Below are 27008 nucleotides of genomic sequence, written 5' to 3'. Positions count from 1 at the left end.
TACAGTCTCTTTCACGCCCCCTTTTATATCCAATTATCTTGTAAATTGTGTAATACTACTTTTTCAAAAACTTATTTAGTCCTCAAAATAATGTTTATATTATATGTTGTCGCAATCATATGACACTAGTATGTACAAATATATTTGTATATCATTTTAATAAATAGAGCCATATATACTAGATGGAAAGACTTTCTTGAGAGGTTATAATATACAACAAAACCTTTCTCCTTCATTTTTTTTATCATCCATCGTTGATATTTCTTCCTTTTGCTTAGATTTATCTTAATCAAACCGGATCACTATATAGCATGGCGGAGGAATCGTACGATGAAGAGTGTGACTACCTCTTCAAGGCGGTGCTAATAGGAGACTCCGCCGTCGGAAAATCAAACCTCTTGTCGAGGTTCACGAGAGATGAGTTCCGGTTAGACTCTAAACCGACCATCGGAGTAGACTTTGCTTACCGGAATGTTTGCGTGGGTGGTAAGACCATCAAAGCTCAGATATGGGACACCGCCGGCCAAGAAAGGTACCAAAATTCAACCTATAGGATATAAAAACTTACTATAACGGGATTTGATGATCAAGATATAATCAAAGTTTCTGTTATCAACGTAAAAGACAAATATATTCGTGTCGTGTGTTCATCATAAATGGTAATTACATGGGAAAACAATAGAAAATACATATAATTATCATAAACAAGTATAGGATTGCGATAATGGCTAGATAAAGAGTTCACGCGCAAAAAAGAAAGATGAAAATCTTGATAAGCAATCGATGTCACGCGGACCTAATCTTTAGTTGTATGTCGGGACTTTTTTTAGAAAAGAATTTTATATATGTCGACGAATTATTTTCTTAATAAAACTAGAGATAACTAGCTACTTAACAATCTATGTTATAAATGATCTTAATCATTGTTTTTGTATGGGTAAACAAGATTTAGAGCAATAACGAGTTCGTACTACCGTGGAGCTTTAGGAGCTTTATTGATCTACGACATCACAAGACGACAAACGTTCCAAAACATAAAGAAGTGGTTGTCGGAGCTCAGAGGCTTCTCAAGCCCCGATACCGTCGTTGTTCTCGTCGGTAACAAATCCGATCTCGGGCAGTCTAGAGAAGTTGAAGAAGATGAGGGTAAGAGTTTAGCTGAGCTAGAGGGTCTATATTTCCTAGAAACATCGGCTTTACAGAACCAAAACGTCGAAGAAGCGTTTCTAAGCATGATTGAACGGATACATGAGGTTTTGATTCAGAAGATCGCTTTAGATAACAAATCAAACGTTGACGACGGTGATGGTCCGGTCGTTCCCGCCGGTAGAGAGGTAGTAAATATTGACGAAGTCACCGCCACTCGACCGTTGAGTACTTCTTTCTCCAATTGTTGTCTCAAGTAAACCATTTATTTTTTGTCTACAATTATTCATTAAATTTTATTTGTATAGTTGGTATAATGTAATTTTATTACTGTTGAAATGTTGAATTGGCTCTATTTATATATCTTTTATTATAGTTAATCACTTAAGAGTCAACTCGATTGAACGAATGATATAATGTAATTTATTACTGTTTTTTTTTTACAGCAAAACAGACTCATGTTGACTCTGTAAACCAGATCGGTAACTCCGCATCCATGTGAACGACAAATGACGGTTGTTTCCTACCACTGCATGCTAAGCTATCCGTCCGAAGATTCGCCGTCCGAGGTACATGAACGATGTCTGAGTTGAGGAAACTTTTTTTTAAAAGCTTGATATCTTCTAGATAGCTTTCAAATGCTGGCCATTCTTCTGATTCCGAAACCATATTCACCAATTGAGAACAATCCGTTGCAAACGTTACCTTAAACTGTCTTAAATTCTTCATACATTCCATTGCCCAAATGAATGCATCTACCTCCGAATGAAGGGGTGAAAGACATGCCCTTACATTCTTTGCTCCTAATAGACCATCAAACCCCGGTAAAGTACTATACCAGCCTTCCCCTGAAAATAAGTCCTTATCTTTCCATGAGCCGCCATCTAGGAAGCACCATCGACCTGGTGTCGCTAGGGGAGGACTGGTTTGTACCGAAAACCCTTTCGTTGAGTCATTTCCCACATGTGCTTCTGCCCAAAGTGATGATTCTAATTCAGCTAATTTAAGTGTTTCCCTCGGATCAATATCCAGATTGCTAAAAACTTTGTTATTCTAGGCTTTCCAAATATACCATAAAATCCATGCAAATTGATGGTCATCCATCTTTGGCTGAACTCTCCAAAAAAAGATGATTTATATTAGCAAATAATAAGCTGATGGGAAAGATATTGGGAGGTGACGGAATCTTGGATAATGCCCACACTTGACGTGCTGGGGACATTCAAAAAATACATGGTTTATTGATTCTTCCGGATCTCCGCATCGAGCACAACATATATCTCCTTGTATCCCTCTTGCCTTTAGATTTTTCATTACCGATATACATCCTGAAAGAAGTTGCCATAAGATATGTTTTATCTTCGGGGGACACCGCACTTTCCAACAGAAAGATTTAAGTATATCCACCGTGGGGCCATAAAAATCTGGTGGTTTTTTCCTATCAGGATAGACTCGTTCCACCTGATAACCTGATTGGACCGAATATTTCCCATTGTTAGTAAAATGTCATCAATTTCTATCCTCAATCTGATTCCTACTTAATGGAATACTTTCAATACTTTTTGCATCCTTAGGATCCACTAGAGCCCTGATTGCCTGTAAATTCCATGAACGAGATTCCGAATTAATGAGGGAATCCACTGTGAGGTCTGGATAAATATTGTGAAGATTTTTGTTTGCTGGTCTTGGGCGAGTGGCTGGGATCCAAGGATCATTCCATACAGAGATAGACGAACCTGTTCCCACCATTTTAATTAGTCCTTTACAAACCAGAGATCTAGCAGAAATAATACTCCTCCAGCCATATGACGGGGAATAAGAACGAATCGGTTCCAGGGGTGAAACATTCCTGTAATACCGTCTTTTGAAGACTCTTGAAAAAAGAGTATTTGACTTCTCAATCAGCCTCCATAGTTGCTTTCCAACCATGACCGTGTTAAAATCAATAAGATCCTTAAAACCTAATCTACCATTATCTTTGGTTTCGCATAATTTATCTCATGATTTCCAATGCATACCTTTTGTACTTCCTCCTGGGCTCCACCAAAATTGAGCTACTGCACTTGTTAATTTTTTAACGATAGCCTTCGGTAACCGATAAACAGACATAACATGGTTTGGCAGGGCCGTGACTACCAATTTAATAATTACCTCTTTTCCTCTTTTAGTAAAAAATCTAAAGGTCCATCCATTAACCCTATTATTCAAGCGATCATGTACAAAGCCAAATACTTGTACCTTAGATCCTCCAAGGCTTTCTGGTAAGCCTAAGTAGGATCCCATGCCTCCTATATTCTGAATTCTCAGAACATCCCTCAATTCTTGACGACTAACTTCTTCAATCTTATGCCCAAATTGAATTGAAGATTTTTGGAAATTAATTTGTTGCCCTGAGACAACTTCATATTCTTTTAAAATCCTGAGAATAGTTTGACACTCCTCCTTATTTGCCTTACAAAAGAAAAGACTATCATCTGCAAATAGCAAATGAGAGATTGCTGGACACGCTCTTCCACCTTTAAACCAGTAAGTTGTTTCACTCTCTCCGCCTTCTTGATAATCGCGATTAATGCCTCGGTGCACATAATAAATAAATACGGAGACAGATAGAGGATCCCCTTGCCGTAAGCCCCGTTGGGGGGTAATAAGACCATGTTGCTGACCATTGAGAAGTACCCTATATTGAACCGAATAGATACATTCCAGCATCAAGTTAATCCAGGGAGGATCAAATCCCATTTTGTGAAGAAGAGCCACAATAAAGTTCCACTCGATCCTATCATATGCCATACTCATATCCGTTTTGATTGCCATAAATTTATTCTGGCAGGAGTTATTAGTCCTCAGTCCATGAAATATTTCTTGTGCTATAAGAATATTATCTAAAATTAACCTGCCCACCACAAACGCCGATTGTGTCTCCGAAATTAGCCTTGGTAAACAAATTTTCAATCTTTGACACAAAACCTTCGAGATACTTTTGTAACCAACATTACTAATACTTATCGGCCGTAATTCCATCATCCTTGTGGGTCTCTCGACTTTCGGAATCATACATATATTAGTAATATTTAAACGTGGATCCATATTTCCTGTAAGAAGGAAATTATTCACAATCTCAACCACATCTTTCTTAATTATATACCAGGAATGCTGGAAAAAAGAGCTATCATCCCATCCGGTCCTGACGCTTTCTCCGGATGCATCATAAATAAATCTTGTTGGACCTCTTCCTCCGTTGACATTCTCAATAATATTTGATTCATTTGGGGAGAAATAGATGGGACCATCTCTTCCAAAAAACTATCAAATTCCGTTCAATCTGTGGTCCTGAACAGGCCCTCAAAATAATCAACAGCCACCTTCTCAACTTATTTCTCATCCGTTATCCAGTTACCCGTTTCATCATGGAGTCCCACTATTTTGTTACGAACCCTACGCTGCTTCGTCAAAGCATGGTAAAATTTAGTATTCTGATCTCCAGATGAGTACCACATATTCCTCATCATCCTTATAGGCCTCATGTAATTTCCTAGAAACCTCAAGAATCTCTTTTTGTGATCTATTATTATCCATTTGAACTTCCTCCAGTGCCTGTTGAAGCTCTTGGATTTTATCCTTTCCATATGGTTGATTATCTTTATGCCATGAAGATATTTCATGACGACAATTATTAATTTTTGTAACAAAATCTCCTAATTGTCCTCCCTGACTCTCCGTCCAACCGGCTACAATCGACTCCATGAGACCCTCTTGACCAATCCATCTTTTGTCAAACCTAAATTGTCCCTTCTTTTCTTGTAAAGTTATCCTCTAAAAAAAGCAACCACTGAGCGATGGTCAGAACCCACCATCTTTAGATACTCTATGTAAGAACATGGAAAAAGCGTATGCCATTCCTCATTTGCCAAAGCCCGATCCAAGCGAAATCTGACCGTCACTGCTCCTTTTCCTTTGCCCCTTCTCCCTTGCCAAGACAGTGTATTACCTCGAGCCGGAAATTCTAATAAGCCACTATTCCGAATCATATTATTAAAAGGAATAAAGGAAGTTGTACAACGTAGGGAGCCTCCATCCTTTTCATGATTTCCAGTGATCTCGTTTAAATCTACAATAATAAACCAAGGTTCTGAACGTGCTAATCCAAATCGAGTTAATCTCTCCCACACCTGTTCTCTTAGCTTTTGTACCGGATCCTCATAAACAAAAGTAAGGAAAACTTTTTTCCCTTTAGCCACCGCCTCAATATCAATCATTCTATTGCTAGAATATAAAATTTTAACTTGATATTCATTATTATAAAAAAGAGCTAAACCACCACTCCTCCCATTTGGGTCCACAGTAACCAAACTGTCATATCCAAAATGATCTTGAAACCCTTGTACGAATTCGAAATCCTGTTTTGTCTCGGATAAAAATAAAAAATCTGATTTATGTTTATGCCATATTTTCCGAAGATAACTTATGGTCCAATGACTCCCTAGTCCTCTACAATTCCAGCTTAGTATTTTCATATATAATAATATTTAAAATCGTCTTTGTCTCATCTGTGAAGCCATATACCCCACAGACATGCCCAAGATAAGTTGATTCCTTGCTCTCATATTTCCTCGGCCCCTTCTTGTGGTTCCTTTGTCGTCTAATATTTGTCATAGCCAGTGAGTGTACCCAGAGTCCTAAAGCTGGCTTGATCTTTGTATTTATTGTACAAATGTTTTTATAAGCACCATCCGCAAACCATAAATCATCTCATACTTCCATCGCATATTCTAGACAATGTAGTTCATGTTGGCTAATGTTCTGCACATGCAGCTGATCCAGTCCATGGTTTAATGAGACCAAGAACTGAGACCACGTCCACATCGTTACATAGTCTCGCCTCTCGTGCCAAATCACCAGGCAAAACACGCGTGGCCATTCTATTTCCCATCTCCACAACACATACCATATCATCACAAAACAAACACGAGCTCTCCAACAAATTACAACTCCGGCAACTCAACTATAATAACAACCAAAGTACACATAACGCCAAAATACCGACAACTTAACCAATCTTGCAAAGTTTTCCTGCTTTATTTCATATATCTTAACTCATGTTTCCCTGATTTTCCCGACACACAAGCCACTTCTAATATTAAAGCCCTCAATATCCATTATCTGTATAGAGACCTCATACCAGCAAGCCAAAACACCACTAATATTCCAAAGCATAATCCAAACAGTACACAACTCAAATAACCAGATTAAAAATAAATCAACTAAGGATAGAAAATCCTTGACTCCAAATACGAAATAGATGCTCATAGAGCTTATTAAATAACGTAAAAACACCCACCTAAAAACCAAAGTTCACCTGCAACATACTGCTATTACGGCTTGATCCATTAACTAAGTCTTAGAATGATCTGAGCTCGGGTTTGACGTGCCCTTTTTCTCTCGCTGTTTGCTGGTCTCACCATAACGAGAGCTTATCCTGGCTGCAGCACGCTTTTGTGGTGAGACAAACGAATTTGCAGTCCTCATCTTGGTACTTGCTGCTGTGGTCACCATCAGCTTAGACTGCTTCTTCTTAGCTCCTTGCTTCAGCGCCGCATCTCCTACTCCCTGTCCTTTTTCCCCATCTGTTACATGCTGCATCTCATCTACTTGATTGATCTTCTCCTCCTCCTGGCCCATACTCTCCTCCTCAACTTCCATTTCAGAAACATCGTGTAAATCATCTGCTGCATCCATGTCAATTCCATGCTCGAGAAAAGTTGCTCGAATCTCGTCCCACTCCATGATGTGGTCATTTGCAGCAGCAGATTGATCCTCCACCAAGCCCTTAACCATCTGTAATCCTTCCTCCGCATCAACCGTATCCGAAATTACCTTCTTCCCAACTGTCTGAGTCCTCTCCAATTGTGCTTGGAATTCTTGAGAAGGTAGAGGCATGAGACTCTTCCCCTCTGGCACGATCTCCCCCTCCTCCCGAGCATCCTCACTCAAATGGCCATGAAATAATCTTGACTGTCCAGAGGGACCTTGAACACGCACCTCGTGCTCCGCAACGCGAGTATCCTCTTTGCTAGGAAGTCTCTGCTTCGAAGTGTCACCATCCCCTCTATAGTTCCCTCGATGGGCAGATTGCATAGAACCCTTTTCTGCTACCTTCTTCCATTTGAACTCAGAATCTTGGCCCATCTTGCCCTTTCCCTTTCTGTAGTAATCTCTACCCTTCCCTTTCTTTGTTGTATTGATTCGCAGCACCGTTAATAACTACACCTTTATAACTCCTAGCCATGTCCTCATGCCTCATCTCCTCTAGCCATCCGCCATTGCCCTCCCTAGCCTCCCTCTTTCTCTTTGGACTTTGCTTGCCATACTTCTTGTCTAGAGGACATTTTCCGTCCTTGTGACAGACTTGAGCAGACTTTATAGTGCCCAAACAACTTCTCGTACCGTAATTAGACTGGAGCCTCTTCTCCATCATAGAATTCCCCCCTATGAAGTCAACTGTAGTCTCCAGACATAGCTCTTTAAAGCCATCTACCACCACCTGAATGCGAGCGTGATCCACATCAACAGTCACCGTCCTTCCAATGGCATTCCCAATGCTCTCAAATGTGGGAACCGTCCTGAACTCCATCGGTGCTCCTAAAACTCTGACCCAAAAAGGAATTTCCGAAGGATAAAGCTGAGACTTCTTTGGTTGCCATCTTGCAAGAGCAAGCATCCAGTAATCAAAATGATAGGGTTGATGCTTCAGGACCATCTCAATGTCCTCCTCCTTCTCAAAGTCAAACTGGAACTTGCCAAGTCCCAAGTCCGTACCAGTAACCCTCTCTTCCAATTTCTAAATCTTAGGCAGATTCGTAATCAGCGCCCCCATATCTTGCTCTTCCGGATTCATATATCGGCCAATCAAGGTTTTGGCGTATGTTTTGATCAACGCCGAGTTATCAAAGTGAGGCACCGAGAGCTTCAGCCTTTTGCGTGTTCCCTCGCCACTCCTCATCTCACCAATGTTGCCCAACAACTGGCTCTGCGACATAATAACCCAATTAAGAAACAACCCAAAATCTCTAGAGTGATTAAACGTAAAGGAACGAGAGAATATTATGGTAAAGTATGCCGAAGCAGCTCTCCTTTTATATTGCTCCCAATAACCCGTATCAACTCTTAAGAAATATTCCTCAATAATACCAAATCTGTCTAAATTGATTCTTGTAATCTCAATCACATAGCGAAATCAATTCCATGAAATAACAATTCCAATCTCTCTCTGTGTCTCCAGTTTCCCTAACCCAAGATTACCAAATCCCCAATTAAATTCTTCCATCTTGCGACATGATGAAGAGAAAGTACCTCGGTAGAGTCGCCATTTCGTCATAATGATGATCGAAAATGGTATCCAAATCCCCACCATTCCACAAATCCTTAAACTCCCAAATATCTCCTTGCCTAATATCGATTCGATTCCGATCTTGCCTCCGCAATCCCGAATCATGTCTCCACGCTTCTGATCATGATTAGTATCTGCCCCAACTCTCACCACCTCTCCAATTCCAGGATCCCACCGCCGAGAAACCATGTGAAAACCCTAGATCGCAAATTCGATCGCCGCCGTTGTCGCATAGAAAGAGAGAGAAAAAACCTTACTAAATCTTAGATTTCCTATGAAAATACAATAATTTACTAAATCTTAAATTGTTTTATTGTTGTTAAAAATATGATTTTTTGGATAATGTAATTACGTGATCACTTTTATTTGTTAAGAATGTTATTTGGTGTTTTTATTATGTTATGTAGTAGCAATAGTGATATGTTAATATATTTTGTCTTTGTTTTTTTAATAATGTGTTTTGTCTGTATAGTATTTGTTAGCAGTGAAGTGAACCTCTAATATAAAAATATATTGAATTTCAATAACTTTGCATTTATGCATTTGTTGATTCTAAGATTTACGGTTTCAGCGTCAAAATTTTCTTTTAATTTTTTTTATATTTTTGAACATTATAACTTTCAAGATGTTTTCGTTTTTTCCCATATTTTTACATTGAGCCTTCAACATCTATGTATTTTCTTTACGTTTCTGGTATGCGGTGTTTCTCATCATCACCAAAAAAGACTCACATCATGCTCTTGTTCTTTATCGCCTTCTTCACCTTGAGATTTCTGGTATTTATTGTAGATCGGGTTTAGGAGTTCCCAGTTGTGCGGTTGTTTCTCGCATCATTTTAGGCTACTCCATGCAATATTGGATGCTCCTCTTCTTCCTTAGATTTTAGCTGATGTTAGGAACTGCATCTCTTTGGGTTGAGTCAGAGTTTAGTCGTCTTTGAAGTTGTTTTCCTCGTCGTTGGCTTACCATTGTTACTCCCCTCTCGTCTTGGTTTTCAAGATATGGTTTTTGGTGATCTGACTTCTATAGCTCGAAGACGGCTCCACGATTTGATGATTTCGTTTTGTCTACCCTTCCAGCTATGTTCTTTCATCTCGTTGCAGCTTTCAACCCTGCTTGCGTCTCTGTGACTCTCTCTCTCTTTCGCCATGTTTGCCACTCTAGGTTTGGATAGTGTTCTCCTCCGAGTATGCTCTGTAGATTTGGAAGATTGTTTCTGGTCTCAAGTCTGGACTCATGTTTCTCGGGGGTTGGCTTCATTTCTCCCTCACTCATGTTGTTCTCTTCTTCCCTTAGTATAAATGTGTGATATTAGACTCTTGGAGCTTTGGTCCCTTCTATCCAGAATTTTGTGGTTCTTCCCCGGCATAGGCGTCTTGTTTGTGCTTGTTTAGTTTGTGAGATGCTTCTTACCTCTTAGCTGGTGGTTGTGCTTATCGTTTGTTATGTATGTCTCTTCCTGCTTCGTGGTGATTTTGGCCTTCTGTTGATTATTCTTACTCTAACCCGCTTTCTTGGTTCTTTGCATTGGTCCTTGATCACGCTCATTTGTGTTCGAGGGATTGCTTTATCTGAAGATTATATTTCTACATTTTACTGACTTTTGATTGTTCTGGCAAAGATACTCTATGATAAAGTGGGGTAAGTTAGTTTTCGTTCTTGATCGCCTTTGAGCTCTGGACCTTTATTGAGTTAGTGTTTCTTTGGCATTTTTTTTCTCTGGGATTATGGTGGTTTTATGTTTAAATTATGTGTTCTGCTTTAGTTTGGTTAATATTAAGATAAATATATAGTTGTAAATGAAATAATAGAAAATAGTAAAAAATAATAAAATAACGAAAGTTTATGTTATTTTTAGCTGCGAATAAATTAAATATTTAAAGTACATTTATATTTTTTACTTATTTCTTTATTCGTTTTGCAATTTTTTGAACAATAAAATAGATTAAAATATATTAGCAAAATTCAAAAGATGATAGTTAGTGTGAGAAGGATTAGATAATGTATAATTAGAAAATAGTGAACCAAATTGCAATAATCTAAAAGAAGAATGATCTAAAATGTAAAAAGACAAAAAGATGACACGTGGCAGCAAACCCCCCTGCCACTTGTCGGAAGAAGAGAAAAAATCTACTTTATATATAAAGATATTAGCATTAGGGCTGGGCAAATAAACCAAACCCGAAAATTCGATCCGAACCCGATCCGATAAAAATGAATCCGAACCCGACATAAATACCGAATGGATCATTTTTTTGGTATTTTGGGTTATGGGTATTATCCGAACCGAACCCGGACCTAAATGGATATCCGATAGAACCCGAAATATTTAAAATCACAAAAAGAACTTCTACCAAATATGATCTTAATTCTTAATATGTATCCAAAATACTTTAAGATATTATTAAACTTCTAAAATAATTATCTATTACACGAAGGTTGATGGTAGAATGTGGCGGTTGAAGCCTGGAGTTTTTAGATTTTGGTTTTGTTTTCATTGAATAATGTTTCTCATTTCATGAGAACTTAGTTTTTGTTTTATGATTTCATTTATCTGGTTTTCTTTCTATCACTAACTATGTTTATCTTTCGCTTGATTTTGAATGATCACGTTTGATGTTTTTTCTTATTTTTTAATCATTTTTTCATATGTTTTGGCTATTAAAATATGTACAAATCATGTATTTTAAATCCGAAGAACCGATTTCATTTATGTTTTAGTTACAAAATAGGTACAAATCAGGTATTTTAAAACCGAAGAACCGATTGGGACCCAAACCCGAAAGTACAATGGGTTATACCGGTTCTTAGAAGATTTACTAATCCCGACCCGAACCCGATAGAACCCGAACTGGTCCCGAACCGAAATTTTATATAACCCGAATGGGGTTGATTTTGATAAACCCAAAAAAACAAAACCCGAATGGATAAAACCGAAACCCGATTGGGACCCCGAATGCCCTTGCCTAATTAGCGTAGAACAAACTAAAAAATTAACTCTAACAGATAAAACAAAACTAAATCTGACTAAACACCAACCAAACCGAATCCCTTATATACAAAAGCACAAGTCGCATCTCCAATCAAAATCTGACATGTGGAAAATCATTTTAAAAAATTAAAAAACAATTGACATGTGGAAAAGCTAAAAAACTATAAACAAATAATTAATTTTTTTTCCTGAAGTTCCTATTTTCTTTAGTCTAAATATTAACTACCTATTTCTTATTTTTCTTAAAAAATTTAAGCTATGTTGGTTTATATATTTTCCGTATTTTCTTCGGTATCTTTTGTATAATAAAAGCATAAATCAATTGACCAATAATTCAACTTTATTTTTCAAAAGAAAAACAAATTACTGAAAAGAAAAACAGTTGAAACAAGAGAACAAACCAATTTATTTTTAGTTTTACTCTACAAAAAACGAAAAGAGGAAAAAACTGTGCCAACTGCCTCAACCATTACAGCAACGATACCCAACTACATCAACTTTAAATGCACACTAGAATCACTTTGACAAAAAAAATTATTCCAAACAGTTTCATTTTTTTCCACAAAGTAACCGATGCTTTCATCTTTCGTATACTTTGATTTTCTTCTCTTGAAAATGCTGTCGAAGTGTATAAAATGATTTTAGAGAAGATGAAGTGAAGGTTATACTGTCTTTTTGGAAATTCGTGGTTAGTGGTGTAGACGAGTTCAGATAATACTCAGTCAGTTTTATTTTAAGTGTTACTTTGAGTTTGTGCATAAAGATTAAGGAAATAATTAATTTTGTATATTTTTTATATAAAAACACAATTACCTATACACCTAACCATATTCCAACCAATAAAAAAATAAATTATTAGTAAAAATTAATAAATTTTGCATTGAAAGTTAAAAATGAAACTTATTTTGTAACGAAATTTTTTTTTTACAACGACACTTAATAAGAAACGGAAGAAATAGTTGTTTAGTAAAAGAGTAAGCGATAAAGTTTTAACTTTTAAGTCTCAGCATTTAATTATCTTACATTACGAAGTTTTAGTTTTTTTTTTAGTTTTTTTTTCTGCAGAGAAATCATTGCTGCTACTAGGTCTTCAAGTGATAATTAATTTTAGATGATAATTAAACAAGAGAATGTTAATCATTTTCTTATTCGGTACGTAGTACGGGTAGACAACTAGTATCAATACTAAAACTGAATCAAATCAGATATAAGCCAAACCAATCTAATTTTGGATGATTTGGTTAAAATAAATTCGATCCAAATAAAATAAACTAAAATTGAATTTAAACCAAAATGCTCATCTTGTTATATTTATTGTGATGTCAATTATAGAAAGTCTTGTCACCAATATTTACTTGTACTTGGTCTCCAAGCTAAACCATATTGTATTCCTATATAAAGAGTTCATTATTCATGGAATAAGACACACCAATTCCTCTCTTCTCTTGTCTTCTCTTCTTTATTCAAAACACGATATCAGCACGAAGCTCTAACGATCTTGAGCTAATAGGTATAGATTCTTATTATGTTATATTTTTAGTTTCTGTTCAATCCTCTTTCAAATCATCCTTATTATCAATTCATGGTTTGTAAGAATGGATTCATAGTTCATACTTGATTGATTGAGTTTATAAGTTTTTAGTCGACCATATTGATTCGACCTTGTTTTCAAGGAATGAAAATCATTGAATCTCGTTGAGATCGTATCGACGTTATGAACCGAATCACGAGTAACCATACGCTATTGCTTCTTTTATATGGCTTAATACTCGTTTATTATTAATTGAATACGGCTCTAGATCCATGGTTTATTATTAAATTGAATATGGCTCTAGATCCGTCCCCTATATATTAATTGAGGAACATTTGAAAAGATGTAACCTCAATTTTGTAATAATTAGAAAGACCCCTTCCTTAAGTGTCAATCAATTAGGTAGTTACTTAGTCCTACGTGTCAGCTTCACATTGAAATTGAAAAACATGTTGGTCCAATTCGATTTTTATATCTCACTATAAACATTTAATACCAACTATATGATATCATATGATATCAACTAAACAAGGTGGCTATTTATTATATATTATTTCCTTAAATAAAACCTACGGAATTTCCTAATGTGATTATGATATATATAGTAATTAATGATTTTAAATAATGAAGATTTGCTAATAATTTGTATGCTTTCTATTATTTTTGTTTAATTCTTTACTATTAAAATAAATTACACAATTTCATTAATCATATATTTAAAATTTAGATTTTTTTGTATATGTTATATTTTGAATTTTTCAAAACGAGTATAAATTACTAAAACTGTTAAAAGTCTCACATAAATTTTTGTGATTAATGTTTAAATTTTTTTCTATAATAAGATACAATGATAATAAAATCATGTAAATAAATAATTTTATTTTAATAGGTGTTTATGTTAATATATATACTTCATATCGTTTAAATTTAATTATATATCATATACGATAGATAAGATTGATTGTTTTGATTTATTTATTCTAAAATGACTGCGAATAAACAAAAGCGGTCATTTGATTTATATGTGCAAGCCAATTTATTACATAATAATAAATGATTTCTTAGTCATTTAATATATTTATTATTTTATTATTTCATAATATGCAGAAAAATACAAAATAAGTATTTATTCTGCAGAAGGCGCAAATCTTAACCTAAGTATGCATCTCTTTAATAATTTTGAATCTTAAACATTTTATAAATCCCATGCCAAAATAAAAGAAAGAAATGAGAATAAACTTAAAAATCAATATTTATATCGAGCAATAACCAAAATGACACAAAAAAAATATCGAAGATAGATATGATTTGTACGTGAATGTAAACTTCTCATAACCATAATTAATTTTTAAATTGCTAAATCATGGTATAAAACCGAGTTGACATAGTTTCATTGTAACCAAATAATAGACATGAGATTCTTCGGCCTAAACGTTAGGTTTTTATGCGATAAATAATTTTTTGACCTAAAATATTTTTAAAAATGGGATCAGTTCATTAGTAAACAAATTATGTAATTAACAAAAAATTTTTAAAAAAATTGTTTAAGGGCCAAATATATTAATTTGATCAATAATACAAATTTTTTTTCATACCATATTTCTTAAATAATTTTCATATAAATTTACCAGCACAGGTCTTATCCTAGTGGTTTATTATTAAACATGTGAACTACCAATGCCTTTAAATCATAGTAGTTAATCACATCGCTTGTACACATTGATTTTAATTCTTATACATGCTAGCTATTTTCTTTCCTCACATGTTTTTATTTGATTAGACATATTAGATATAGCCCACATGTGTGAATCGATTGATTTTTTAATTTTAACAGCTGCATTGATCTTAGAAAATTACGGCTGCATATAATTATTGATAGCATTCACAAATGAATATTTCATAGTTTTGACTTTACGGCTGCATACCATATTTTTATTAATATTGTTTTTATGGCTACATCCCATAATATTTTTCTTTAACATATAGATATGTTTCGCTCGAATTGATCAACATGACATGAGTTTATTTTAGCACACTAATACATGTAGATTGTTAACTCATTATTGCCTTGCCGTGTAGATTGATAGTTTGGTAACACGTTTAGTTTTGTGGAGCTACGATTAATAATTTATTAATTTTTTTTTTTTTACTTGTGAGAAACGTTATGCATTGATTATAAAATATTGATATTGCCTTATAAATTTTGTACGTAAATATATGCATATATAGCTTATTTACTTTTTAATAAGGATGATTTCATTTTTACGTATTTTATTTATAAGAATTTGATTACTATTTTATTATTTCAGTGAGCTATGTCGAAAATTTCTAGTCTTGAATTTGAAGTTCTTGATATCACTGGAAACAACTATTTGGCTTGGGCATTAGATGCCGAATTTTCCCTTAGGGCAAAGTGACTTGAAGGTACAATCCTAAAAGGAAATCAAGCCGAAAATCAAGATAAAGCAAAGGCTATGATATTCCTTCGTCATCACCTCCGTGGAGATCTCAAAAATGAGTATTTGACGGTAAAAGATCCACAAGTCCTTTGGAACGACTTAAAGGAAAGGTATGATCACCAGAAAACTGTGATTTTACCTAAAGGTCGTTATGAATGGGCACATCTGAGATTACAAGACTTTAAGTCTGTAAGTGATTACAACTCAGCCTTGTTCAAAATTACTTCCAAGTTGGAGTTATGTGGGGAGAAAATCACGGAAGCTGATAAGTTAGAGAAGACATTCTCTACTTTTCATGCAAATAATGTTGTCCTGCAGACACAATACCGTGAAAAGGGATTCCAGAAGTATTCCCAACTTATATCTTGTCTCCTTGTGGCTGAGCAGAACAATGAGCTTTTGATGAAAAATCATGGACTACGTCCAACTGGTTCTGCTCCATTCCCTGAAGCGAATGTGACTGAACAGAACAACACTGGCCGCGGAAATGGCTACACTCGTGGTCGCGGTCGTGGCCGTGGTCGTGGACATGGTCGTAGAGATACACGTGGACGTGGATATGGTCAAATTCGAGTCCGGGGAGTTTCTTTTAAGAACTCTAACTCTCACCAGAAGTGGGAAAAGAAAGATGGTGACAAACAAGAAAATGAATGCTACCGATGTGGAAGTAAAGACCATTGGGCTCGTACGTGCCGTACACCAACACATCTTGTTGCCTTGTATCAACAGTCAGTAAAACAAAAGGGAAAGAATGTGGAAACAAACATGGTGTACGAAGGTGGAGAGGATGATTTTCATTTTGGTGATGCCACTCACCTTGACCTTTCCGATTTTCTCGTTGATGAAGACAAAAAGTGATTGAGTAATAACTATTTAAGAGATGCTTTGTTTTAGTTTATTTATTGGCTTTTAATCATTTGGCTTTTAGTTATTGGCTTTGGTTTTTATTTACTAAGATGTTGTTTCTTTTGCATTAATGAATTTAACCTATTTTATTATTTTATATGAGATTATAATTTATTTTATTTATTTATTTGAAGAGAAATGGATGGTGGAGATTTATGTTTAGCAGACAGTGCAACTAGTCACACAATTCTGAAAAATAAGAAATACTTTTCTCATTTAATAAATAGAGAAGCAAGTGTGAGCACTATAACAGGTAGTGCAAAGATAATTGAAGGCTCTCGAAGAGCAAACATAATACTTCCTATGGGAGCACAACTTGAAATTGTTGATGCATTGTATTCCCCTAAGTCTTAAAGAAACTTACTAAGTTTTAAAGATATTCGCAGAAATGGATATCATATTGAGACTAGGAATGAAGGAAATATTAAATTTCTTCACATTACAAGTATTATTCATGGCTCTAAGAAAGTAGTAGAAAGACTACCAACATTCTCTACTGGATTATATTACACTAAGATTAGTGCAATTGAGGCAAATTCCATAGTAAACCAGAAGTTTACTGAAAATATTACTGTTTGGCATGACCGGTTAGGTCATCCCGGTTCAACAATGATGCGAAAGATAATCACAAATTCATGTGGGCATCCACTGAAGAACCAGAAGATTCTTCCTAATGATTATTCATGTGCTGCTTGTTCTCAAGGCAAATTGATTATAAGGCCTTCACCAGCCAAGATAATTCATGAATTAATAAACTTTCTGGAACGTATTCAAGGAGACATTTGTGGGCCGAGTCACCCACCATGTGGAACCTTTAGATATTTTATGGTTCTAATTGACACATCAACAAGATGGTCACATGTTTCTTTGTTATCAACTCGCAACCTGGCGTTTGCGAGACTGCTTGCTCAATTGATCAAATTACGAGCACATTTTCCAGATTTTTCCCTTAAGGCAATTCGCCTAGACAATGCTGGTGAATTCATGTCCCAGACTTTTAATGATTATTGCATGTCTATTGGGATAAGTGTTGAACATCCTGTAGCACATGTTCACACACAAAATGGTTTAGCTGAATCGTTAATTAAACGTCTTCAGTTGATTGCTAGACCATTGCTTATGTAATCAAAACTCTCAGTCTCTGCATGGGGGCATGCTATATTACATGCAGCAGCGTTGATTCGCATAAGGCCAACGAGTAATCATCAATTCTCCCCATCACAATTGATTATGGGTCATGAGCCCAATATTTCCCATCTTAAGATATTCGGATGTGCAGTATATGTTCCGATTGCTCCACCACAGCGATCTAAAATGGGACCTCAAAGAAGTTTAGGAATATATGTTGGATATGATTCTCCATCAATAATTAAATACTTGGAGCCATCCACAGGGGATTTATTTAAGGCCCGATTCGTAGACTGTCATTTTAATGAGTCTGTTTTTCCAACATTAGGGGAAGAGAAGAAACAGTTGGGAAAGGATATTAATTGGAATGAATTATCATTATCTTATCTTGATTCTCGAACTAAAGAATGTGACCTAGAAGTCCAAAAGATAATTCATTTACAAAGCTTAGCAAACCAGTTGCCAGATGCATTTACTAACCCAAAAAGAGTGACTGTGTCACATATCCCAGTTGTAAATGCTCCAGTTAGAATGAATTTCCAAAAAGGACAAAATCAATCTGCTAATGAGTCTAAAACACGCCTGAAGCGTGGTAAACCTATCGGTTCTAAAGATAAAAATCCTCGAAAAAGAAAAGGAGCAGAAATTGGCAATAATGAAACCGAGGTAATTACTACAAATGAAAAATCTCCAGAAGAGAACATGACACAAAAAGAAATTCAGGTACCTGATATTGAAGAGATCTCAACTAACTATGTCATGTCTGGAATGAAATGGAACCGAAAGCAAATCGACGTCAATGATATTTTTGCATACAATGTAGCAGTTAATCTTATGGAAGAGGATCATGAACCAAAATCTATTGAAGAGTGTACACGAAGAAGTGATTGGCCAAAATGGAAAGAAGCAATAGATGCTGAATTAAAATCTCTTGTAAAGAGAGCAGTGTTTGGACTTGTAGTCCGTACACCTAAAGGTGTAAAACCAGTGGGATATAAATGGGTTTTTGTGCGAAAAATGAATGAAAATGGTGAGATTGTGAGATACAAAGCACGTTTAGTTGCTCAAGGATTTTCACAAATACCAGGAATTGATTATGAAGAGACATACTCTCCTGTGGTGGATGCTACTACATTCAGGTTCCTTATCAGTCTGGCGATAAAGGAAGGACTTGATTTACGCTTAATGGATGTAGTCACAGCTTACTTATATGGCCCACTAGATACTGACATTTACATGAAAGTCCCTGAAGGATTTAAACTGCCAGAAGCAGCAAATTCTAATTCTCGAGAAAGTTATAGCATAAAGTTAAATCGATCTCGTTATGGACTGAAACAATCAGGACGTATGTGGTATAATCGCCTAAGTGAGTACTTGTTGAAAGAAGGCTATAAAAACGATCCTATCAGTCCATGTATCTTTATAAAAAGATTTGAGAAAGGATATGTTATAATTGCAGTGTATGTTGATGATTTAAACATTATTGGAACTCCTGAAGAGATTTCAATTACAATGGATTACTTGAAGAAAGAATTTGAGATGAAAGATCTTGGAAAAACAAGATTTTGCTTGGGACTACAAATTGAGCACTTTAAGAATGGAATCTTAGTGCATCAAGAAACTTACACAGAAAAGGTTGCTAAACAATTTTCTATGGATCAAGCACATCCTTTGAGTAGTCCAATGGTGGTAAGATCACTCGATGTGAATAAAGATCCCTTCCGCCCTAGAGAGAAGAATGAAGAAGTTCTTGGTCCTGAAGTACCATACTTAAGTGCTATAGGGGCATTAATGTACCTTGCCAGTCATACAAGACCTGATATATCATTTGCAGTGAATCTACTGGCAAGGTTTAGTTCATGCCCAACTCGTAGGCATTGGAATGGAATAAAACATATACTCCGATACCTCCAAGGTACGAAAGACATGGGAATATTCTTTTCTAACCCATCCACAGAAGATTTGATTGGTTTTGCAGATGTTGGATACATGTCTGATCCCCACAATGCTAGATCACAAACAGGATATGTGTTTACTTGTGGTGGAACTGCTATATCTTGGCGTTCGATGAAGCAAGCAATTGCTGCTACTTCTTCCAACCACGCAGAGATTTTAGCCATTCATGAAGCTAGTCGCGAGTGTGTATGGTTAAGATCCGTCAGATTGTGGTCTATCTACAGGGAAAGAATCCCCAACAGTCATGTATGAGGATAATGCTGCATGTATCGCTCAACTCAAAGATGGTTACATCAAAGGAGACAGGACAAAGCACATTCTACCGAAATTCTTTTTCACCCATGATCTACAGAAGAATGGCGATGTTCGTATCGTTCAAGTTCGTTCAAGTGACAATTAATCTGACTTATTCACCAATGCGCTACCCACTTCTACTTTCAAGAAGTTGGTTCATCTTATTGGATTACATCGTCTCAAGGATCTTGACGTTAGTATACATGAGGGGAAGTAATTGCGCGCTGCACTCTTTTTCTCTTAACCATGGTTTTTCCCACTGGGTTTTCCTGGTAAGGTTTTTTAACGAGGCAGTATCATACGCGCATAATAGACATCAAGGAGAAGTGTTATATTTATTGTGATGTCAATTATAGAAAATCTTGTTCACCAAGATTTACTTGTACTTGGTCTCCAAGCTAAACCCTCATATTGTATCTATATATAAAGAATTCATTATTCATGGAATAAGACACACCAATTCCTCTCTTCTCTTCTTTATTCAAAACACATCTTTAAAATTTTATATGAATCGTGAACCGAAACACTGACCGGATCCGGTTTGGTTAGTGTGGAGGAGTCGCTTTCTGGGTTTGCTAATGAACTACGTCACCGTCTCGTCACTGTAATATTTCACCTCCAATTCTTCTTCCTCCTCGTTTCGTCTGATGAGACCAATTCAGGATCACTGACGAGACGGTGCCGTTTTGGCTCTTTAGTGTCATCTCAATTTGACGGACAGTTGAAGAAAATGGCGAATTGGATCTCGTCGAAGCTCAAAGCCGCCGAAACGATTCTTCAACAGGTGAAATGTCGAATCTCATTACTCTTTCTATTTCGATGAGAATCTCTAATTGAAATCTCTCATCATAGATCGATGCTTTAGTTTCCTGGGAAGTAAAAGTTCATCTCAAATGGATGTGATCTACGTTAATCATGGAACTTAATTGATTTGGGATTAATGTAAAACGGTGGTGCTTTGCAGATTGATCAGCAGGCAGCAGAGTCTCTTCGAAAAGATGAGAAGCCTGAGACCACCTATGACGAGGCATTTGAGACCTTTTCAAAATCCGCAAGTCTTGTTTCGTTGAAAGATCAGTTGAGGAAGAAAACATATGAAGGTAGTAGTAGTAGTGATGGTGGATCTCAGAGGAACTCATTAGAGCTAAAACCTAGCGGTAAAACGCTGCGCAGATCTGATCAAGCAAGAGTAGTGGTAATGGAGGGATGCCACAAAAACAGATGGATAAGGAAGGGTCTAGCCGCCCTTCTGATGCTGACATGAAAAGTAAGAATGCTTCTCAGGATACGCACAAAGAGTCTGAGAAGGATGTTAATGCTGCTGCACCATCTCCTCTGGATAACTCCACAAGATATACTACTGAGACTTTCATTAGGGAGAAATTATCAAATGTAGGAAGAAAAGAAGGTCGTGAGCCTATAAGAAGTGATGTATGGAGGAAACAAGTGAGGGGGGAAGTCTCAAAGAGCAATGTTTCTGATGGACTAGAGAGGAAGGATTCTTCGTTTTCAAGTGATGATTCTGAATCGGATTATGAGTCTGACTCGAGCACTGACTCTGAGAGGGAGCGTCAGAGGGATGAGCGGAGGAGGAGAAGAGAGAAAGTTTTTGCTTAGAAAGTTGCAGCAAAAGCTGTAGAGGTTATCAAAGAGCGTGAGAATATATGGTAGCAAGACTTGAGGGTGAAAAACAGAGTTTAGAGAAAATAGTCGACGAACGAGCTAAACAACAGGCACGAGAGGTAGCAGTTTTTTATGTTTTTTTTCCTTGCATTGATGAAGGTAGTAAGTACTTAAGATTGCTTAGACTCTGTGTTGTGTTTTGATTGACAATATGAATGCATTCATATTAGTTGATTCAGATTAATAAATGGCATGCTCATTATCTTTGACACTAGCAAAACACTAGTTGTGTCCTTCGGTCTAAACTGCAAAGATCACGCATGTCATTGTTGCCGACGCCTATAATATGATTTGATCTCTGTATTACTCGAGCAAGGTGAACTATATATTTGCTGTTGTTGTCCTATATCGTTAGGCTGCGGAGTTGCAAACAAACATGATGGAAACACTGGACGCAGCTGACCTCGAAAAACAGAAGCATAACAATACTAGAATGGAAGTTTTTTCACACCTGGCCGGATTAGAGGTATTACAGAATGCATAATTTGTTTGCCGACAATTGAAAGTTTTGTTACTTTATAAGTGGAGCAAGATGATTTGATCTGATTTGAACATAATAAATGGAATGTTTTAGGCGACAAACACTGAACTTACAAGATCGTTTGCTGCTGGGCAGAAGAAGCTCCAAACTCAGGTATATAGATTACTTTATTCAGTTGAAACAATATAGGTAAAATGTTCATGATAGTTGTTGCTATTGGAAAATATACACTCGTATGAGGCAAAGGGAGCTTGGATCAAGGTTTTATAACCAGCTATGTATGTGCATTTGTTTACCAATCTCTTTTTTTTTTCTGATGTACCAGATAGATCAGGTAACTTTACTCCGGGAACAAGTTGAGGTTAAAGAGTCTGCTCTTGAAGGTATAGGTGCTTTCCTAAGGAAATGTAATAGTTACTAATATGTATTGAAGAATTCCCTGTTAGAGAAACTTCCTCTACTCCAAATAACTCTGTTTTACTACTCATGGTCATTTGGCAATAAGCACTTCTGTATTTCTTTAAAGAAGTGTTTATCATGTAGTTCTGAAGCGAAAAACTTCTAATATCCGGGGAAGTGGAAATCTTTTAAACAAGGTGCTTTGACTCTTCCTTCTTTTCTTTATTTTGTTTTTTCTCAATTTCAGCATATAAATTTTTCTTTATTTGGTCTGGGAATCATGCTGCTTACATGTGGCCTATGTAGTTAGATGCTTCCAGAGGAGACATATTCGAACACCAGATGCTTGAAGCAGAGATTTCTTTGCTGACTGATAAAATCGGACGGTTGCAAGATAAGGTTAGATACCACAGTTACCTACTTGTGACTTACTCTCCAGGTTCAATATGGAATGATTTGGTATATGCAGCTGTATAAGTTTTCTATGAAAGATTGGGCTGTTGCTCAAGACACATACTGTCACTATTGACATTGGTTCCTTTGTTAAAACTCCAGGCAAATAAACTGGAAGCAGACATCAGTACGATGAAGAAAGACCTCGAAGAACCAACTGAAGTGGAAACTGAACTGAGACGAAGACTTGACCAACTAACTGACCATCTTATTCAAAAACAATCCCAGGTACATGAACACTTTTCAATAACAAGAATTCAGATAAAAGGTTCCTGACTCTCTTGCCAAATTCACCAGGTCGAAGCGCTTTCATCAGAGAAAGCAACTATACTGTTTAGAATCGAGGTACATCGATGAATCCCACCAATCTGCTCCCAAAAATCTGTTCTTCACCTACACACAACCAAAGTTTGATTCTTTGCTAGGCAAGGCTTATAGAAGATAACAAAGGCATGTCTGCAACCGAAGCCTCGTCCCAAGATCTTGAAGCAGGAGAATGGAAACTCTCAGGATCAAAGTTAAAACCAGCTTTCCAAAGTAAAATCAGGTCAGGAAAGAAACATTTGGGATGGCTAGTGATGCAACTAAACGCTATATTCGTCTCTGGAACTGTCTTCTTGCGTAGAAACCCGACTGCTAAAAAATGGGCTTTGGTCTATCTGGTTTGCCTTCATCTCTGGGTACTATACATCTTACTCTCTCACTCCAGTACTTCTTCAATTGAACTCAAATCAGGCGCAGTGATTTCCTAAGAGAACTTTAGTAATAGTTCCCTTCAATAGCTTGTTTCCTTAGTTAAAACCCTTTCACAGGAATAACAACACGTTATATATTCGAGATCTTGATACTTTACATGCAATGCACTTAACATCTCACGGGTCTGTAGACAATAAAAGAAAGCTTGCGTAACCTGTGATTGAGTATATTGTTATAAATCATGGAGTGAATTGCCATTAACTAGGTCCGGCCCAAGACCGGCCCAATACCTAGAAGATGGAGAGATGGTCGAAGCCTTAGAGAGAGGAGAGAGAGAGCCAACTTCAGGAGAGAGAAAGGTGGCCACAAAACTTGGAGAAAAGGAAACTCTTTCCTTTTCCTAGTAGATGTAATCTTTCCATTATTATGTATTAGTAGTTTTCCTAATCATAGTGAGTTTAGTTTTTGGATACTTTTCATTTATCTTCATCTTGTAATCCTTATATAAAGGAACCTCTCGATCATTAATAATAACAGAGAAATATTCAGTCTCTAAAGTCTCTAATTACAACACGTTATCAGCACGATAGACTCCCAAAACCATGAGAAAGAAAAACCCCTAAACCTAACCTAAAATCCGTCACACATAAACCCTAAATCAGGCGCAACTTAAAATCGATCTATCTCTCAAACCCCGAGGAACCAGACGACGAGCCATATATCATCTTGAAGCTCTTGACGAGACGAATCCATCAGCGCAAACCGTTCGTCGATCCGATCTCAGACGCGCCCTCACTCGCAGAAACAATACGCGGCGCCGTCTTGGTTTTTTGGAACCCTAATCCAAACCAATATGATTTTCTAGCCAAATTTAAATCCAGTGAAAGATAAGTTTATCATACCTTAGTTGTTTGATGATATCTTGTTCAGATTATGGTGTTCATGTAATCTAATACTCCTTGTTTTTATTTCATGAGCTAAGAGGAGTTGGTGCAAAGATCTAATCCCGAAGAACCTTAACTTGTTCTTGCTTCCGTTCGGCTTGCAAACACCTGATCAGCTAAAGCTCTTAAGCGTTCCTGATCCTAGACATTCGCAGCTTCATGTACACAACAGAACCAGCTCACGTTCGCGTCACAGCCAGCTCGCAATTCAGATCAGCCGCTTGCAGCAGCTCGCGAACTAGATAAGAAGAAGACGCGTCCCGATCGCGTCCGACTACCTCAGCACACGTCCGTGACCAGACGCAAGACGTTCCAGATAGCTCGCGTCCCGTCCCAGCTTGCGACCCGATAAGGAGCCAGCTCACGTCCGTGTGCAACTAGAGGTTCATCTGACTTTGGTGGTCCGGTTCAACCCTACAAAATAAAGGTAATTCGAAATCTGAAAACAAGAATCGAATTTGGTTGTTTTGTAAAGATTGAAACCTTAAAATATAATCTCTAAAACTAAAGGCCATATGTTAAATAGATCAATCCCCTATGAGTAAATCGAAGCTCTATAAGTTCGATCTAAAACCTAAGAACGAGATTGATCCATTGATCAATTAAAATCAGAACCTTAAAGGTTTTTGAATCTCAAATCAAATCCCCTTGATCAAAGATCAAAGTTTTCGAAATCCCCTAAAACCCTAATTTTGGAAAATCGGTTTTAATTTTGATTTGAAACTTGAGTGTTTGATTGATCGCCTAGAGCTATGATTAGGATTGTTTTAAAACTTGAATCTGAATCTTGTTTAAACAAAAATCCTAATCTCGAATTTTAAAATTCCTAAAGGCCTTGAAACCTTAAATCTCTCATTACTTAAAACTTGAAAGATTGATTTAAAGAATTTACATATTGAATGAGAGTTAGGTTGCTAGATTATTCTAAAACCTAATAGATATGCAACTAAGAAATAGGATTGAATGCATCTAGATCCCGTTTTGTATATGGCCGTGAGGCCTAAATACATTGTACACACTTGCGGGCTTGTGCCCTTGATTGATTAAAAGCCGTTTGGCTAAATGCATATTCATATGGCCGTGTGGCCTAGTATCCGGATGGTTATATAAACCGGATTGCATCATGATCCGATCCTTAAGATCGTTGTATCAAATAATGGCCGTGAAGTCTAAGCATCACAAAACATGACCGTGTGGTCTAAGTATCATAGAGAGACTTATGAGATCATATGCGCTGATTATTTAATTGGTTGCAAGAATTCTAAATCATAAATTGATAATATGATTTCAGATGCCGAGATTTGAACCCATGGATTATACCATTCTAAATCTCTCTGGAAGATATTATCCATAATGAAAATGAACACTTCAGTTGCCCTGAAGTCTAGAGGACTCGGGAAATGTATCATTGAAAGAAATGATGAAATTGAAAGTGAAAAGTTAAGAGCCATTACAATAATGCGCCATCATCTCATTGAGGAACTGAGAAATCAGTATCTACATATTGAGAATCCTCGTGACCTTTGGACATAATTAAAGTCCAGATACACTATGGTATTATTACCAAAGGTCAAACATGAATGGATGAGTCTCAGATTCCAAGACTTTGAGACAGTGGCCGAGTTTCACTTTGCCTTGTCTAGGGCCGTGTACCAACAGAGATTATGTGGAGAAAAGGTAACAGATAATGATTGTCTATTCAATACATACTCCACTTTCCATCCAGAAGATTTGTTGTCAAAACATATCTACATAGAAAGAGGTTCTACCACTTACAATGACCTAATCTCTTATCTAACGGTGATTGAGAATGACAAGGTACTAAAGAGGAGCAGTGAGATGAGATATCCTGATACAAATAAAACTGACATAGATCAGGATGAATCCAAGGGAGTCGTGTCCAATATAACTCAAGGAGTGGCCGACATGTCTATTGACTAAGAGGGATCTCGACATTTTATTTTAAAGTCCTTGATTTGTGATTTGCTTTAACCTAATTGTCATTCACGATTTTATATATACAATGGAATTGGTTTTGAATTCATTATCTTGCCTGATCTTACTTGAACATATGAATGATTCTATTTTTGCCTAAAGAGCATAATACCAAGTAAGAAATCATGAAAAAGGTATAGTAAGCCTAGTAAAGAAACTATGGCTAAGGCATTGCCTAAAGGGCATTATACACACCCAATGATATGTGACCCATTGAATTATAAATAGTTTCCAAATAGAAACAATGAGCAAGAAGAAAACAAGTTCCTTCGGTTTTAAAGAAAAACAAACGCCTAATACCTTATAAGTGGTCGAGACTATACCTATGATCTCTACTGATTTAAAACTATGCTATAAGATCAGTATGATAAGAGGCAAGAGAAGTGGTGACTATACTGATATATCCCACGAAATTTTACACTATATGGCATGATAGGATTAGCCATCCTAAAGTCTAAACTTGATGCAAAGATTGAAAAGGCACAGAGTTATCCCGTAAAAGATCTCACTCTGTGAAACATGTACACAAAGGGAAACTCATTAGGCTTAATTGTCCCA

General features: G+C 36.5%; 4 protein-coding genes across 10 annotated transcripts; 3 read left to right on the top strand and 1 right to left on the bottom strand.

Moving 5' to 3' along the window:
* Nucleotides 1-6: 6 nt before the first annotated feature.
* Nucleotides 7-3529, top strand: LOC106430835 (ras-related protein RABA6b). Of its 4 annotated transcripts, XM_013871633.3 has the most exons (4): nt 7-203; nt 279-532; nt 947-1402; nt 1593-3529. In XM_013871633.3, the coding sequence occupies exons 2-4, from the start codon at nt 312-314 to the stop codon at nt 1609-1611; spliced, it is 696 nt and encodes a 231-aa protein (XP_013727087.2). In that variant the 5' UTR covers nt 7-203; nt 279-311; the 3' UTR covers nt 1612-3529. The 4 variants fall into 4 exon arrangements, with proteins under 4 accessions (XP_013727087.2, XP_048622404.1, XP_022569270.2 ...); XM_048766447.1 differs by lacking the exon at nt 1593-3529 and having other exon boundaries at nt 8-203; nt 947-1526; XM_048766445.1 differs by having other exon boundaries at nt 193-532; nt 1593-3528.
* A 2800-nt stretch (nt 3530-6329) lies between these two features.
* On the bottom strand, nt 6330-8815 carry LOC106430845. The gene is made up of 2 exons (XM_013871640.3): nt 8497-8815; nt 6330-8173 (listed from the first exon to the last, which is right to left on the bottom strand). Exon 2 carries the CDS (start codon nt 7330-7332, stop codon nt 6538-6540), a length of 795 nt encoding a protein of 264 aa, XP_013727094.1. The 5' UTR covers nt 7333-8173; nt 8497-8815; the 3' UTR covers nt 6330-6537.
* A 285-nt stretch (nt 8816-9100) lies between these two features.
* Nucleotides 9101-26497, top strand: LOC106387655 (golgin candidate 2). 4 transcript variants are annotated; one of them, XM_048766444.1, is made up of 11 exons: nt 19664-20583; nt 20764-21541; nt 21838-21948; nt 22057-22116; nt 22289-22346; nt 22507-22559; nt 22669-22761; nt 22918-23043; nt 23113-23160; nt 23241-23495; nt 24494-26497. In XM_048766444.1, the coding sequence occupies exons 2-11, from the start codon at nt 21464-21466 to the stop codon at nt 24695-24697; spliced, it is 1086 nt and encodes a 361-aa protein (XP_048622401.1). In that variant the 5' UTR covers nt 19664-20583; nt 20764-21463; the 3' UTR covers nt 24698-26497. The 4 variants fall into 4 exon arrangements, 2 of the variants coding, with proteins under 2 accessions (XP_048622401.1, XP_048622400.1); XM_048766443.1 differs by lacking the exon at nt 24494-26497 and adding an exon at nt 23777-24062; XR_007327827.1 differs by lacking the exons at nt 21838-21948; nt 22057-22116; nt 22289-22346; ... (4 more) ...; nt 23241-23495; nt 24494-26497 and adding an exon at nt 9101-13035 and having other exon boundaries at nt 15366-20583; nt 20764-21461.
* Nucleotides 15531-16373, top strand: LOC106430827. The gene has a single exon (XM_013871624.1). It carries the CDS (start codon nt 15531-15533, stop codon nt 16371-16373), a length of 843 nt encoding a protein of 280 aa, XP_013727078.1.
* Nucleotides 26498-27008: the final 511 nt, after the last annotated feature.

This window comes from Brassica napus, chromosome C8, assembly GCF_020379485.1.
Source record: "Brassica napus cultivar Da-Ae chromosome C8, Da-Ae, whole genome shotgun sequence".
Lineage (NCBI taxonomy): Eukaryota > Viridiplantae > Streptophyta > Magnoliopsida > Brassicales > Brassicaceae > Brassica > Brassica napus.
This window is presented reverse-complemented; position numbering and strand designations above follow the sequence as displayed.